Consider the following 17,558-nt stretch of genomic DNA (forward strand, 5'->3'; position numbering starts at 1 on the left):
GACGGATGTTCCCTAGCGGTCTCTATGTAGGGCGTGATGGATGTCCTGGCCCGCCTTTGACCTGAGACCCGTGAAGATCGTATCAAAGGCCCAACCATCATTGATACCCAAGGGTCGCACCGTCGTGCACAAGGGTCGCACCGTCGTCGTGCACAAGGGACGTACCGTCGTGCACAAGGGTCGTACCGTCGTGCACAAGGGTCGCACCGTCGTGCACAAGGGACGTACCGTCGTGCCCAAGGGTCATGCTACTAAGGGTGGCACTGCCGTGCCGCACGGAAGGGGTTGAATAACTTGGAATTTACTAGGCTTCAGAGACGCGTACAAAAGGGGGTTAAGCTAATTAAGAATTAATTACCTGGTTGTTGTGTTTTACTAATAACTCATTACTGGCCTGAGGAGTACAGCAGGCCATAGTACAGCAGTCGTTGTACAGTTTAGTACAAGAGTTGTACACTTTAGTAAAGTACTAACATAAACGTAGTACTTTTATACTGCGTATATTAGTGTTCAGTGTAATGACTCATTATAGTTCTTGTTCATTGTTCTGCATAGTGAAGGGAGATGTTATTCATTGTTCAGCATAGTGAAGGTAATGTTATTCATAGTGAAGGGAGATGTTATTCATTGTTCTGCATAGTGAAGGGAGATGTTATTCATTGTTCTGCGTAGTGAAGGGAGATGTTATTCATTGTTCAGCATAGTGAAGGTAATGTTATTCATTGTTCTGCGTAGTGAAGGTAATGTTATTCATTGTTCTGAATAGTGAAGGTAATGTTATTGTTGTGCATAGTGAAGGGAGATTGTTATTCATTGTTCTACGTAGCGATGGATGTTATTCATTGTTATACGTAGTGATGGGAGATGTTATTCATTGTTCTGCGTTGTGAAGTGTAAGTCTTGCCTCGCGTTTAAGATTGTTCGTCTCAGTAATAACAGTATAGTTTCTATCTATAAATATCCTTAACGTGATTAATCTTGTCTAAACGGGAAATAAACAGGACTGTTTTTAACCACAGATAACAGTAATTGCTTTATTAAAAATGCAAGAGTTCAATCCCTGCTGGCTTACTGATGACAACAGTGTGTTTGAAAAAAAAAAAAAAAATATCCGGATTTGGAGGCCATGTTATGTTTTTGCTGTAAAGGTGAAATGTTGGATTAAAAGCATATTGGATGCTGGATTTACAGAGGATCGTAAACAATGGATTTTGTAAAACGGGAGGATGTTTACAACGAGTGGGTGGACTCCCGGTCTGTATACAGACACTGAGGCACACGGAGGGAGGCACTCGAGCGTCATCCTCTGGCGCAGAAGTCTTGGGTAGAATACCCACACACACACACACACACACACACCTCCCGCTTCCCGCGCGTCCTTTGTGTTGGTACCCCCCAGTTTGTGTCAGCTGTGTTTCCTGTAGGGTTGGTATCTCTGGCTTGACGTAATATCGTCAGTTTTTTTTGGGGGGGGAGGGGACAAGAAATACAGTTCCTGAATGCTGTACTTTTTTTTGTGTTGTTTCTTGTTATCTGAGACTCAAAACCCTGCGGACCAAGCACTTCCCTGATTGTTATGTACCTATAGTTCCCCCGGTCATACGTCTATGTCTCACCGTTTTCTATTGGTCCGCGCTCCACTGCATCAGTCGGTACCCTCTGGTCCTTGTTTCATCAAGCGTGGAGTGTGCTACCGTCTTCCCCGCCCGGTGTGATCAGTATTCTTAGACCGCTGTGTGTGTGTGTGTGTGTTGTGCGTGTGTGTGTGTGTGTGTGTGTGTGCGCGTGTGTGTGTGTGTGTGTGTGCGTGTGTGTGTGTGTGCGTGTGTGTGTGTGTGTGTGTTCAGTAAAATTGGGACGGGCGATGGTGATTGCGGGGACGGTTTTTGGAGAGGAGGGGTGGCTTATTTGGAGGAGGTGTTTGGAGAGAGGGAGCAGGTGTTTGAGTACCACGAAGCGAGTGCTGAGAGAGAGAGAGAGAGAGAGAGAGAGAGAGAGAGAGAGAGAGAGAGAGAGAGAGAGAGAGAGAGAGATGGGAAAGAGGACTGACTGAAGAGAAATTACTTCACATTCTCTCAAGTAGAAAAAAAATAGAATTAGATGCAGTTCTTACGTCTTTTTCACCGTTATCTAATAATGGATTAACATCGTGTCCAGTGCGTTATTCACTCGGGGAATGAATGGGAGGATGCATGTTTACGATTATCGTAAATAACCATCGTAGAATTAATCGTTCAACGAGGGATTAAACTGATGAATTACAGTTACGCAATCTGCTTGCCTGATGCTCTTATTAATCTCGTAAGGATGTCCCATGCTGGTTACGAAGGATCCGATCCTATTGCAACATAGGTCAGGAGTCCTTACGTATGTTGCTGTCTTCTGGTATGATATTACTCGCCATATTGCCCTCTTGTGTTGAATTCTGAATATTGTATTCGTCTGTGACAGCTGAGTCAAGCTTGCTCTTGTAAGTTTTGTATTCCTCTAGATTATGTATGTATGTATGTATGTATGTATGTATGTATGTATGTATTCTTCTGTTTCATGTATGTATGTATTCTTGTGTGTTTAGTATGTCTGTAGTTGTGTGAGTTGTACGTCTGTATTACTCTCGAGGTCAGTTGCGTATGTATTTTCCTGCTTTGCCTAAGTGTATTCCTCCTGCCTAGTTATACGTGCCTTCAGTCGTGTTTGTGTGTTTGCCTTCCTCTATCAGGGTCGTATAATTTCTCCCGGTTTTTTTTTTTTTTGATGTCTCTGTTGATGATTTTTCTGGTCTGCGGCTGAAGGGGTGGCAGGTGGTCTACTGGCCACCTTCCCTCCTGCGTGTGTGTGTGACTCACCCCTTGGTCCTCCTCGCTCAAGGCACTCCACTGTGGTGGAACTTGTCTCATAGCCCTCCGCATCTCCCTAGAATTTGACACGGTGTGGACATATGGCTCTGCTTTCTTTTTTTTTAAACTTCCAAATCTCTCTCTCTCTCTCTCTCTCTCTCTCTCTCTCTCTCTCTCTCTCTCTCTCTCTCTCTCTCTCTCTCTCTCTCTCTCTCTCCCGTGGGGCTCGTATAGTTATACCTGGGTAAGCTAATAGAGCGGGTTATTGCGTCCAGAATCCAGGAACAAAAAAATGGGTCATGGCAATTTAAGTGTAATAAACTCAATGTGAATTTAACTTCAATGTCGTCAAATTGGACACCCCCCACCCCCTCCCCCCGTTTTCGACGTTGTTGACTTCTGGCATAAATGTAGTGATGTAGGCACCTGTTCTCTCTCGTATTTTGTCGTTGCTTTTAAATAACTTTGAGTCACGTATTGGCCTTTATTTTTTTTTTCTTTGTTTGAAAGCCGGGACGATTTTTCTCTGGGTAACATACTGTGTAGAGTTAACTGGAGATGATTGGTTTGACCAACCATAATACACCGGGGATAATGAGGACCCACAGAATGAGGGGGTAAAAGAAAAATACCCGTTTTCTGTCGAAATAAAACTCATGCTGGACATTTTCTCAAAAATCTTCTCTGTCTCTCTCAAAGAATATATATATATATATATATATATATATATATATATATATATATATATATATATATATATATATATATATAATTTTTTAATACATTTTCTTAAAGAACAGGTAGTAACTGTGTTGATATAATTTTTTTTTATCGTTGAAGATTTTTTTGCACGATGTATGTGTGTAAGTGTGAACCAACAAACAGAGTGATAGACAGACAGACAGACAGACAGGTACGACCTCGGGTCACAGAAGGTGTAGGGGAGAAAGTTTATGTAATACTTTTATGGGTGGATCCGGCAGGCCAGCATGTGGGATGTAAATGTGATATATTCTGGGCCGCGCGGAAGGTGGGGGTTAACGCTGTTGTGTGCGGCCAGCACGCCCGCAGTGCTCCACGTACAACAGCGTTGCTTCTGGATGGGACGTACGCAGGTTCTTCATGCCCTTCAGGATAGATGTATACTTACGCAAGTTCTTCTTCCCCTTCTCCGGTAAAGACAGGATAGAACACGCGATTCCTTCACTACCTCCACCACCTCCACCACCTCGCCGGTAGATCCCACGATGTCCATTTTTCCCTCCGGAACTTCGATGATGATGATGACGATGAGAGAGAGAGAGAGAGAGAGAGAGAGAGAGAGAGAGAGAGAGAGAGAGAGAGAGAGAGAGGAGGGAGGGAGGGAGGGAGTTCGGAGACAGCAGTAAATGACGTGATCAGACTTTCGTACTCACAGGACCCCCCTTTAGTTGGGTACGGGCCATCTCTCCTCGTTTACCCCACCCGTGCTGGTGGGCGTCATTATCATTCCTCGGCCGCAGTCGAAGTTTATCATCAGGACCGGCGCTGTGGGTCGCCTCGCGCAAGGATGGTGGCGTTTGTCATCATAAGACTAAAATGGAAAGGGATGGCTGTGTTCCCTTGACTGTAGATTCTGAAGTAGACATGAAGGCGCGGAAGTGGAAGGGGGAAGAGAGAGAGAGAGAGAGAGAGAGAGAGAGAGAGGGGGGGGCTGTGTCTGTTGTGTAGATACACGAAGGTTCGATGTTGATGTGAGAGGACGTGACACAAGCACTGTTTCGCCGGCCGGCGCGCCTCCAGCTGTGCTGTTCTGATAGCGGAGGAGGTCGGCTACAACCCCCCTCTGCTGCTGCATCCTTTGGATCGCTCTTATTCTGATGTTCGTCGCATCAGGCAGGGTTCAGAGCATCTCTCTCTCTCTCTCTCTCTCTCTCTCTCTCTCTCTCTCTCTCTCTCTCTCGTGATCCAGGCCGGGGTACGCCCGGCGCTCTTCTCTGTCTGAACTCCGAGGGCTATGATAAAGCCTCCCCCATCATCGTTTTCTATCATAGTCCTCGGGTAATGCGGCGTCATTCGCCCGGAATTATCTGCCCCGCTCCCTCCATTTTTCTTTGGTCGTTGTTGGAGCTCCTCCGAGGCCGTTCTACCAACCTCTCTATTTTTATTGTTAAGAATTCTATTATTTTCTGTATTTTTCCTTTCTTCCTCCCATCCGTCCTTTCCCTCAGTCTTTTCTTAATGTTTCGTGTCGTTTCTCCTGACCTCTGCTGTCTATCGCGTACGTCTCTCACAGTGTCACCATCTATCGCGTTCTCGTCTCTGTGAGGAAAATTGACCTAAAAGATCGCATTCTCACGACTGTCGGTTATTGCTCGAGCTTCCCTTTTTGCCCTCCAGGCTTCGCACAGTGCATGCTTGCGTGCGTGCTTGTTACATCCATGAGGCAGCTACAGGGTCGCTTTGGAACGACAACATACGAGTTTCTTTGATGGTGTTGCATACACGAAGTGAATATGGCGTCGAGGAAAGACATACATACGTCAGGAATCTGTTCCTCTCGAGTATAATTAGCGATAGATAAGAGCCTTCCTCGAGGGAAAATTGATTCCCCCTCCTGAAGAAGGACCTCGTCGAAACGAGTTCGGAAGAACAGGTGCAGGACTGACCCTCACTTCCTGTGTTTTCGTTGCAGCCTTTTAGCCAGTTTATTGCCATGGTTGACAGACTCACTAGTATTGCGATACTGTTGCAGATGAATTATACAAGGACTTTGATACCCTCCATGGTATGTGTGTTGTGGCACAAAAAGAGATGATGATACGATCAACAATGCTTTCAGATGTGTTAGATTACATTGATGATATTGTTCAAGTCTGGTGATCATGGATGATAATGTGAGTTGATGTCTGTTCTTGTGTGTGTGTCCAGTTGTTCAAGTCTGGGGATCATGGACATTATTGTTGGTTGATGTCTGTTCTTGTGTGTGTCTGGTTACTGCTCGTTAATGCCTGTGGTGGAGGTACCACCTCACTGTGTTGTGGACATGGCTCCCGTGCACCTTGAGAATAGAACGTCTGGGTACCTTGCTCGAGCGTCTACTGTGAGTCGCCCAGTAACACATGAGCCAGGCTTTCTTTTTTTATACTTTCAAACTTACGTCAAATTTCAGGTTTCAGATTATCTATTCTCAAGAGAAATAGATCCTACCATCAGGCTCCAAGCCACATGGCACTGTTTACGCGCCAATTTGATTCTCTCGTCTATATGTGTCTGTCTGAGTACACATTGTATTGCGGAGTATTTCGGTGTTTCTCTTCGTCTCTTAAGCACAGTCGAATTCGTGGCATTTCTTTCTGCTTCCCCGGTGCAACTTACATGACTGCCGGAAGGCCATTGTTCGCTCCTTCCTGACGCGCCCTCGCCACACTGGGAGAGGCGTTAGGTATAGAAAAGTAGAAATTATGTGCTAGCAGAGCCTGAGGAGACGGAGGCTTAAGGAATGGCTGGTTATGGCTACAGTCATGTGTATAGGCATTAAAGAAAAAGAGTGTTCAGGATAGATATTTCTTCCCAAGGATCGTGTGTCTATCTATTTTCTTCCTTATTTTTATTTTATATATATATATATATATTTTTCTACCATTTTTTCCTGTAACCTTTCTTTCGAGCACGTCCAACTATCCCCTTTAGATTTTGACTATTCCTTCTCGTCAAACGTTTCCTTTCCCTTTCCTTTTTCCCTTTCTCTCCTTCACATGGAATTTCTTTAATCATATTCCCTTGCCCCCTCCTGTTTAATTAAGTTCTTATCTTTCTTTCTCTCTCGTGTAAAAAAAAAAAAAAAAAATCTCCCTAATTTTCTCTGTTCTTCTCTTCTATCTATTTTTTTTCCCCTGTCGTATATTTTCATCTCGTCCTTTCTCACAGGAAATAAATCTTTTACACACCCTCCCCCACGCACCGCCTCGCACCTTTCTACCCCCACCTATGACATTTTTCTTCCCCCCTTTTTTTTACATTTTACCCTGAAGAAAAGAAATTGATCTTCCCCTTGTTAACCACATTCTTTAAGACGCATTATTTTCCTCTCTCTCTCTCTCTCTCTCTCTCTCTCTCTCTCTCTCTCTCTCTCTCTCTCTCTCTCTCTCTCTCCTTCTCTCCTCGTAACGCTAAACATTTCCTGCTGTGATTCGCGTCTCCCCGAACCCCACTGTCTTATGTGTGTGTGTGTGTGTGTGTGTGTGTGTGTGTGTGTGTGTTTATATAACAGCTTGCCCCTCGCCTCAAGACCTGCTTTTGTCTTCCGTCCCCTAACTCCTCCTGCTCCTGCTCACGGCGGCTTAGGGCATTTAATGACGGCCGTGCGTCTGGTTCACGTTTGGTGTGGAGGAGACGCAGGTATTTTTTTTTTCATTCGAAACCGTTGGTTGTCGGCCTTACCTCCGTTAACGTACGACGGGTACACCGTCGTGAGGCATCAGTTCCATCAACATACAGACACCTGGTGATATGATAAGTTTCTGACACTTTTTTATTTAACTGTTACAAAGATCCAGGTGTTCTGTTTGCTCGCCTGTTACGCAGTCAAATTTATTGCGGATTTCAAATGACATCTGATAACTGGGTTTTTTTTTTTCCGTTTATTGGGGACAAAAAGCTGTTGCAATTTCATAAGAAGGAACATAAAAGCTTGCGCAAATCATTTAGCCCAAATTAAATAATTCATTCGCCAATGACACATTGCCTTTTTGCTCATTTATGCCGGGGTAAATTGTAATGAACACGATATTCAACACCAGTATATGTGGGTTACATTCAACATGTCAAGAGGGTGAGGGAGTGTGTGGCTAGAGCTACGTAATGCATGCAATTGGATATGTCTGAAATTACTTGTTTCCAGTTATCTTTTTTGTATGTACATTTTTTTTCCCCCCGTAAGGGGAGGGAGCTATGCACCCGTAGGATCCCATTTCTTAAACTTTCCTTACAAGGTGTATGATACCTGCAGGATCATCGTTTAAGGCACACATCTAATTGTGAACTTGATGGTAACTGAATGGAAACAACGTCTTCGTGTACTACTTTCCTCATAACTCCTCCAACTTCTTGAGCACAACGGTGCGACCCTCGAGCACGACGGCACGACCCCTTGAGCAGGACGAAACGACCCTTTTGAGGGCAGTGGCAGAGGAAGGACCCAACATCCTCTTGGAGACTGAATAAGACTCCAGCACGATCTCAGGGATTGAGTAAAGATCTCCTTGAACCTCCTCGTCACTTGAACAGTATCTCTGAAAAACGTAGAATGAATCTCCATCTAAAGGACTGAGCTGAGGTTCTGTGAGGCTAGAACGAATCAAATTCCTTAGGACAGAGCTAAGATTCTGTGAGGCTTCATGGGAGGGAGGGAGATAGGCAAGTATACTGGGACTGGATGAGACCCCCTCCTCAGAATTTTAGGGGCAAATGAATACGTCACGAGCCCTCAACGGTAGAATGAGTGTCGCTGGAAGATTCGAAGGAACTGAGTGAGAGTTCAGTGTCCACTGGCTCAGTGAGTCTCTGGGAGTCCGTAAGTTGAATGACACCCAGGAATCCTCTTGGGAAATGGACACTCCAGATGCATCAAGGCAAAATAATGGGACTCTTGGTAGTCTTCAGATACGGAGAGGCCCTTGGCAGTCTTTCCGGCGAGCAAGTATCAGAGATAAGTCAGAGGTGCTCTACCTATGGACACGGGGAGGTGACGCCATCCCGGCCATGTATGATGATGCCTTGCCCACTTGTAGCTAGGAGGGTAGTCGGGGGACCTTGTCTCAAGATGATACAGATGAGGCCACAGGGTATGTGTGTGTGTGTGTGTGTGTGTGTGTGTGTGTGTGTGTGTGTGTGTGTGTGTGTGTGTTCGTATCTTCGAAAATAGAGCTGATAGAGAGTAAACCGTCCAGAAGACCTGCTTTATTAGTTCTAGAGTGACCAATCGATTGATCAGGTCTCGTAATTTGTGTTCGTGTTTATCGCTATCGTGTAACTGAAGACGCGATACCCTATCCATTATATCATCAATGATTATTACCAGCTAGTTAGGTCGATGTAAGGTTCTCAGGATGGATCTTCCATCTAACTGTGGTCAGGTCATTCTTGACCCATGTTGCAATCTCATAACTGTACTCAGGTCACACAAGGTGGGCCTTATCCCTCACACCTGTGGTCAGGTCACACTTGACACGAGTTGGAACCTCATTCTCGAACCTCTCGTCAGGACGTCCTTACTCAAGTTGCACCTTATCCCTCATTCTTCTGGTTATGACTCTCTTTCCTCTTCATTCTGGCAATATTATACTTTCTCCTGCTGGATCAGGATTCTAACGTCACAAGTGTCTGCCACTCTCCTGTCTTTATGAGACGTACGCTCCAGGTGTTATGGTACCAGAGGTGATGCTCATGTTCAACCACACATTGAGATTCTTAACTTACTGTGTGTTGGGTCTGTATGCTGCCGGAGATATTACATGATTGGTACATGAGCGAGGAGAGATACCACATGACTGACACATGAACAAACAGATGTATTACATACATGGTACATGAATAAGCAAAGATGCTACATAATGACTTAGTAGTTAAACCAACAGAGATGCTAAATAATTTGTATACATTTTTAAATAGTAAATTAATTGGTATATAATTAGACAAAGTTATAAGCTTGCAGACTTCACTGTTATAAAGAAGCAAAGAATTGATTGTTAAACAATTGACGAGACATGCGTGTCATTGGCAAGGAGACTATGACGTCACAGCGGTCCTGTTAACCCCCAGCCATCACGTGGTATTTAGATGGTCATTAGAAACTCATCGTAATGATGTCATTTGTCCTAAGTCTTTGCGAGAACTGGGCAGCTCGTGGAGTGTTACTGTATGTGTATACTGTCTTGAATGTCACGGAAGGAGGATTTCTCTCCTCTCTTTCAGTCGTGCGTAAAGAGTTTGTAGTGGTAGAGTCGTGGACACAAGGCGATAGATAACGAAACATTACCTCTTCAGCGTCAGCCTCCAGTGCATGGTGGAGGGACCGGTGGATGAGGCGTAGTGAGAGTGGGCCACAGAGACAGTGGACATAGAATTTTGTTCCTTTCTTGGCCGAAGAACGGAGTCGATGCTGAAGACTCCTCTTCATCGACCTTTTGTGTACGTTGTTTGGGAGTTCCTTTCAGAGCTTCCTGCCCGTCCTTAGAATATCGCCGGGCCACTAGACACGTAGGGTCAGTAAGGTCAGAGAAAGAGAGAGAGAGATACAGTTCGTGCCGGTCGATAAGATCACAAGTGTCATCTGTGTGGATTATGAAACTGAGGACAGCTCCTCCTCACTGGATAACTTGAAGGATCATAATATACAACGGCTCGTACTGAAGATACGGTGCTTTTAAGAGAAAGACTCGAGGAAGGGAAGCAGCTCGGATCAGGCGGATCAATCTTCCTGGGGTTCAGAGTTCATAACGAACGAGCTCGAGACTCTCTTTTGCAAGCCATGGGAGCCCTTCGGCAGGTGGATGCATAACGGTGCAACCTCCAGTTCTCCCCGGCGCCAGCTGAGGTCCTCTGAAGCCTGCGTAGCTGAGGAGGCCAAGAACCCAGCTGCCGCCTGGAGCGCATCCAATATCTTGCCGCCCGCAGCAGCAGAGGAGAAGACTGAGGCAAAGGCGGACCCGTCAGGACACCTGCCGAACATCAAGGTAGAAGTCAAAAGCTCGACTCTCATTTCTATAATCCTCAGCGGCGAGCGAGGGGGCGAGAGCCGCGGTGGAGCGGAGGAGGGCGCTTGCAGAAGGTGGCCGTGGCAGCCTCCTATGGTTGTCTCTGAGGAAGACGGGGTAAGCGAGGTGGTGTCTCCTCCAACGGGCGCGTGGAACCTGAGAGTCGTGGCCGGCACCGTCTGCCTAGCGCTAGTCCTCGGATCGTCATCTACATCGAAACTTCTAAGATGGTCATGGTCCCCATAACCATATTCCTCATCGTCCTCTCCCTGGTGCTCTTCTTCTTCATCCTCTTCTGCGTGTGCTTCGTCGTCTTCCTCTGATGCTGGGAGAGAGGCGGGAGCGCCCCTGCTCCAGGGAGACTTCTCCACGGGGACAGGTACAGCAGCGATCACGTCTCTCACATCAACCTTCGGGAGTTTCCCACCCGCGGGAGACCCCTGTAAAGCTAGCTACCAGGTCATAGCGCCCGGGGACCTGACGTCGCACCCTCGTCGCCGTTCGTAGAGTCCATTCAACGTTATGATCCAGGTGCTCATGACCAGAGTCGTCTCGTGGGAACCAGGGTCAAACAAGTGAATCAGGGATGAACTCGGGCGGGCTTCCGCCGTAGATCGCTACTAGTGACCACATCAACAGCAACATGACCTACTTTTTCGGTACAGTGGTTATAAAAACTGTCATATGTACTGTAAGACTCTTGATACATTCCCAGAGAGTACACACAGAAGCCATATACAAGTCAACATCTCTGTAATATCTCGTATTTATACGCTTTGGGAGGAAGAGTCAAATATGTCCGTCGATTCGAGGGAGAAGAGCAAAGTTTATTTAAGCAAGAGGACTAACCCCCCAATAAAGGGGAACTCGTAAAGAACATAACATGATACATGAATGGGTGGAGCTGGTCTGGGCAACGGATGACAGCTGAGGTTTTGTTCTGCTGGTTGGCCTGGTTAGTGAGCTGGCCCGCGGCCACGGTCTCCTGCCCTACCTCTGGTGGCGGCTCCCCAGTGTCTATACCCTTGGGGGCTCCCCGCCTGGGCTCCCTACCTAGTCTCCCTACCCTAGGGGCTCTCCACCTTGTCTCCCTCCCCAGGGGGCTTCCCACTCCGTCTCCCTACCCTTGGAGCTCCCCACCTGGTCTCTCTACCTTGGGAGCTCCCCACCTGGTCTCCCTGTCCTAGGAGCTCCCCACCTGGTCTCCCTGCCCTGGGAGCTCCCCACCTGGTCTTCCTGCCCTGGGAGCTCCCCACCTGGTCTCCCTGTCCTGGGAGCTCCCCACCTGGTCTCCCTGCCCTGGGGGAATCTAATCCACGTTGTAGGTCAGGTTCCCGTGACCTGGCCCCCCTCACCCACACCACGGCCATGGTCTCCGTGCCCTGGTGACCTCGCCCATGGATGCCCTCGGTCGCTGAAGTGTCATAATTCCCAGCGTTCCTGTCATTCAGTCGATTCCTGTCTCCATTATGCTTTTGGGGAGGTTGAGAATGACACCCACGCGCCCGGGAAGGTCCTCATAGAGAAGAAGACAGTGACACAGGAGTGATTATTTTTCCGTCGGTGGACAAGCGGCGAAATGATATCTGAGAGAAGTTAATGCACGCTTGAAATGAGTGTACAGCGACAGGAAGTGATTAAGGAAGCTACCTGAAGGACATAGTGCCCATTGCCGGTGGCTGGTGAGATGGAGGGAGAGTAAAGAAAGGCCATGGTGAGGTCTGCCGGAGAATAGTGTTTCGCCCGCAACACAGTGAGCTCTGTGTTGGATATCGGGGCACGGGCGGCCACTGGCGGCAGCGGGCGCATACTTGGCGTGGTCCCCCGAGTGGTGCCACGGTTTTAGCCGCGCAGGTGTGGGGCGCGCGGTGAGGTGGCGGAGCAGTGCCTCTGGGGCAGCGCTCCCAGTCGTGCCCATAGCCCAGTGTGCCTCAAGTGCCGCCCACTCCAGTGTGGAAGTGCCCCCGCGCCCCCCATCAGGTCCTCCGCTGCAGGAGTGTACGTGAAGTGTCTCGCCTCGAAGTGCTTGTCTGTGGGCTTCAGCGGCGGGGTAACGGGTAGTGCGCGTCCATGTGTTGTAAAGAGAGCCCGCCAGAAGCAGGTGTGGTAGTGAAGTAGTACAAGGTTGCCCAAGAGGGTTTGGTTCGGTTTGGTTTTGGTTGGGTGGTCGTAGTAGCACCGCCGCTCCGGCCCAGGCGAGGGATGATGCGCGATCGGGATGCCATGTCCGCCAGCAACAGCGTCACCTCCTCCTCCGCGGGGGGCGGCGTCGTGGTGGACGCCAGCGTGGTGGGCGAGGACCCCGTCGCCGGATCCGTGGCCGGCGGCAGTAAGGGCAGGGGGAGGAAGGGCCGCTCCAAGAAGAGTCACGACAAGCCCAAGAAGAAGACCAGGTTCCTCAGCGCCTCCTCCAGGTCCCTGTCTGCCATCCCGAACCGCATCCAGCTCTCCATGCTCAACTCCGGCCTCATCACGATCAGTAAGTCTCACCCTTCCTTCAGTGGCACCAGTTCTTGTGTCCTCCCCCAGCCTGACACTGTCACCCTGGGAGAGACTCTCTCATGACACTGTGTCACGCCACAAGCACCTGTGCATGCCAGCCTGACATTACCCACACTCACTCCCATATGGAAACTGAACAACCAGCTATCCGTTTTCTTTTAGTCTTCCTTTTTGACAGTACGCCTAATGATTCTGTGACTGATTACTACAGTGACCCATTTGTTGAGGAATAAATCTGTGGGGTGAGGATTTAGTATATCGCAGACATAGTGGAGCATTATAGGTGTATCTTCATTTTATAGTTCAGTCCTCTCTTTTGTTGGCTAAGATATGCGTCATATATATATATATATATATATATATATATATATATATATATATATATATATATATATATATATATATATATATTATAAATAACATGTTCTCCATTTCCCGCAATAGCAAGTTAGCGTTAGGAACTGATAAATAACCCTTAGAGGAAAAATCCTCGTTTGGCACGATCCTCTGTTCCTTTCTTTGTGTTTTTGTTTTCATTCTTTTTATAAATGTATAAATGAGGAAATAGATAACGATTTTTTTTTCTTATGTAGGCCGCCATTTGGCTGAGAATACACATTTGAGACTCAGCAGAGACTACAGATGTCTTGATAGTTAACAGTTAACCAACCATACAAGAGCTTGAGATTAGGGTGAGCTGGATATTTCCACTCTTTGGATAAACACATGTGTTAGGTACATCTAGATAGGGTTGCAGGTATACTGGAATATTTACAGAATGAACAGTATGATGTATGCATCATGAACTTGACTGAACATAAAGTAATACAGTAGTTGACATACCACATGGCCTGACGAACAGGAAACTGAGCTGTTCATTTACATAGCCGTGCATTTGTTCATGGATTGTTTATGAAATTCACATTGGTAGGTATAATACTTCTTACATCTGTCTGTACGAACTTTGATTCGAACAAGTCGATTGTGGTGACGATTGACTGGCTGTGATGAAGGGGCGTCGGAGAGAGAGAGAGAGAGAGAGAGAGAGAGAGAGAGAGAGAGAGAGAGAGAGAGAGAGAGAGAGAGGTGACTAGGGTATGTCAGCTGGTCCCCTCTGTACCTAAAAGTAGGAGGACCAGGCTGGGGAGTAGAAAGATGGTATAGATGTTCCTGAGCTCAACTGGTGGAACGCCTAGTGATTTCAGTAAGCTGAGAAGGTACAGACAGTATGAGGAAGATTTGATGATAGTGATGACACGACTCTTCCAATTCAAACCGTCGGCTCTGACTACCCGGAGGATGTCAGGGCCCAGTACAATGTCAGGGGCGTGAGTTGTTATTTGCTCCTTTGCATTTGGATTTACACTGGACCTTTTTCAGTAAAGTGAACAATTTTCTGTTCTCCCCTCATTGTGAACATGTGATAAAGTCCTGCCAATGATAACATGGGTCTCATATTTCGTGAGCTCTTCTGAGGGAGGATGGGCAATCACTATTACCCATATGATATTACCCATATGACTGACTTGACTTGGGCATGGGGTCAAGTAAACATATTTCAGTCCTTCAGCACGACGGTACGACTCCTTGATAGAATGGTGTGGCCCTCCACTGTCTCGTTAAGGATGAGGCCGAAAGTCGGACCATTACCCTCTCTATGGGTCGTGCCATCGTGCTCATGGGTCGTAACATCGTGCTCAAGGGTCGTATCATCGTGCTCAAGGGTCGAACCATTGTGCTCATGGGTCGTACCATTGTGCTCATGGGTCGTAACAACGTGCTCAAGGGTCGTAACATCGTGCTCAAGGGTCGAACCATTGTGCTCATGGGTCGTACCATCGTGCTCAGAGGTCATGGCTTCGTGGTCAAGGGTCATACCGTCGTGCTCAGGAGAATGAAAAAAAAAAAGAAACGGGAAATATTGCAGTATCAACACACATGACAGCAACACATATATGCTGCGCACCTGACGGGTCTTGAATCTGCGCCCCATCCATTGAGAAGGTAGGCAAGGTGTGGCAATTTCTTGATCTGGTGAAGGAGACTATACCGATTTGTTGTTTTTCTCTCCCTTTTTCTTTTTCTCGCGAGGTGGCACGTCACTTACGTGTATGTGAGGGTGACGCTGATTAGATTTTCAGTTTTTTTCGCGGGTGATAATGAAATCTGTCTCAACTGTGTTGTGAAGTGACAGCTTCATTCGCCTCGTGAATATTCCACTCTTAAGTGAATTACTCTCTCTCTCTCTCTCTCTCTCTCTCTCTCTCTCTCTCTCTCTCTCTCTCCCCAGATGTTTGAAAATTTGAGATGAGTTGACAGTGGTATTTAGTGGATCTGTTTATAATAAAGTACACTTGGGTTGTCCATACAGATATGTTTAACAGTTTTGCGATGATACGCTCTTACAAACCGTAAAATAGGAAAAAGAAAGTGGTGTGAGGAGGGTTGATGGAGAAACCAGTGATAGCGTACAAGATTGTGCTACTTAGAAGAACATTGTTGAGAAAACTGAAAAGGTTATGCTGAAATGCTTTAGACGTTTGGAGAGGATGAGTGAGGAGAGGTGCACTGAGAGGGTATACATGTGAGAAGCGTAAGGGATAAGGAGAGGGAAGAGACCGAATTGGCCGTGGAAGGATGGAATGAAAGATGTTTTGTGAGTTATTAGGGCTTGAACATTCAGAAGGGTGCGAGGCGTGCGCGGGATATTCCATATTGGAGAAATGTACTGTTAGTAGACTGAACCAGGGCTTATGAAGCGGCCGGAGGGGGAGGGGGGCGGGGGACCACGGAAAGGTCTGTGGGTTCTGGGTGTGGATAGGGGTCTGTGGTATCGTTGCATCACACATGACATAGAGAATGGATGTGTGCGAAAAAGGCTTTTTTTCGTCCACTCCTTTAGTTATCTCGCTACCCGGGAAATGGCGGATATATATATATATATATATATATATATATATATATATATATATATATATATATATATATATATATATATATATATATATATATATATGTGTGTGTGTGTGTGTGTGTGTGTGTGTGTGTGTGTAATACAGGTTGGACTCTGTTTCATGAGGTATATCCTGGCAGGTGTGTATGGTGTCGTAGTCATTCGTTGCTTGCCGTAGTGGTTGTTATTTCTACGAGATTGAGATCATCGTGTTATTCTCTCTCACTCACCGTAGGTGGTAGGCTGGCATGATCGTAGCAATGAATGGAGTCGATATGACCTACAGCTTTTTTGTTTTTCCCTTCTGTTTCTTTTGCTTTGAAATTTTTCTTGCGTTATTACTCTAAGGAAATCCTCACCGGACTGCCATAACTCCTCACCACACCAGCACAAATCCTCACCACACCACCACAGCCCCTCACACCACACCACACCACACCACACCAGTCATCACCACACCACCACAACCCATCACCAATCTCCACACTCACTCACCATACCACTACAGTCCTCACCACACCACCACAACCCCTCACCACACCACCACAACCCCTCACCACACCACCACATCATCACTCTGATCTTCCAAACGTTACTCTAAACGTTCCTTGCAACGGGGTGGAGGGGAGACCTTGACCGATTTCCTCCTATCTCGAGCCCTAAACGGCAAACGTTTTTGTGCACCGAGGGGAGGCGGAGGCCGGGAGGGGCCGCCGCTGGGGTGGGGAGCGGGCGGGCGGGTGTGTAGGGGAGGAGGGGAGCGTACGTGGGGGGGCCCCGCACGCCCTGACAGGTAGAGTATGACAGCAGACACTGTCACGGGGGGAGGAGGGGGGGGGGGAAGTAGTACATGACCGCAGTAGACCCAAGAGATGGTTTAGTAGGTCAAGGCTCAAAATGTCGCCTGCTGCCTCGGGTTCCCACTCATTTTTTCCCCCCTCCCTCTCTCTCTCACCTCACTATGTTTTACTTAGGGGGGTCGGGAGGAGGGAAGTGGTGGGGCGTACGGAGAGGCTCTTCCCCCCACCCAACCCCACCCCACCACCCCTTCAGCTAGACATTGATGTGCGGGTTGGGTGGGAAGGGAAGAAGGGGCAGGTCTATTATGGTAGGGCGGCCGGCATCTGGGTGGGTGTGGAGAGCGCGAGAGAGATTTCGTTGTGTTGGGCAAGATATCTCTTGAGGGCGGGTGGGGGGGGGGGGGGGGGGTTGTACAGCCAGAGGAGGAGGGGGGATGAGATGGGAGTGGGGTAGAGACGTGTGTTGTTGTTGTTGTTGTTGTTGTTGTTGTGTGTGTTCACTTCTGGCTTAGCGGGAGTCCAGTTGTGGGTTCGCGGAACGTGTTTTATTTAGGTCGTGGCTTCGTTGTCAGTTCGGGGAAGTGTATATTGAGAGTCGCTGGAGAGAGAGAGAGAGAGAGAGAGAGAGAGAGAGAGAGAGAGAGAGAGAGAGAGAGAGAGAGAGAGTCTGTATGGACAGCAGGATGGCGCGCGTGGATGCGGGAGGAGGCTGGCCGAGTTCGGTGACGGA

The 17,558-nt window shown here is 47.5% G+C and overlaps 1 protein-coding gene across 7 annotated transcripts in view; it reads left to right on the forward strand.

Annotated features, from left to right (window-relative positions):
* Positions 1 to 17,558, forward strand: part of Ptp36E (protein tyrosine phosphatase 36E) — a 216,881-nt gene that overhangs the window by 18,740 nt on the left and 180,583 nt on the right. For 3 of the 7 annotated variants that reach the window (XM_071689560.1, XM_071689600.1, XM_071689569.1), the window contains exon 1: positions 10,989 to 13,052. The exons of the other annotated variants lie outside the window; for them this stretch is intronic. In XM_071689560.1, the coding sequence (XP_071545661.1) occupies positions 12,776 to 13,052 (277 nt within the window). In that variant the 5' untranslated portion in view covers positions 10,989 to 12,775. Of the gene's footprint in view, positions 1 to 10,988; positions 13,053 to 17,558 lie in introns of those variants that run through there. 7 annotated transcript variants of the gene reach the window in all.

This window comes from Panulirus ornatus, chromosome 3 (assembly GCF_036320965.1).
Source record: "Panulirus ornatus isolate Po-2019 chromosome 3, ASM3632096v1, whole genome shotgun sequence".
NCBI lineage: Eukaryota > Metazoa > Arthropoda > Malacostraca > Decapoda > Palinuridae > Panulirus > Panulirus ornatus.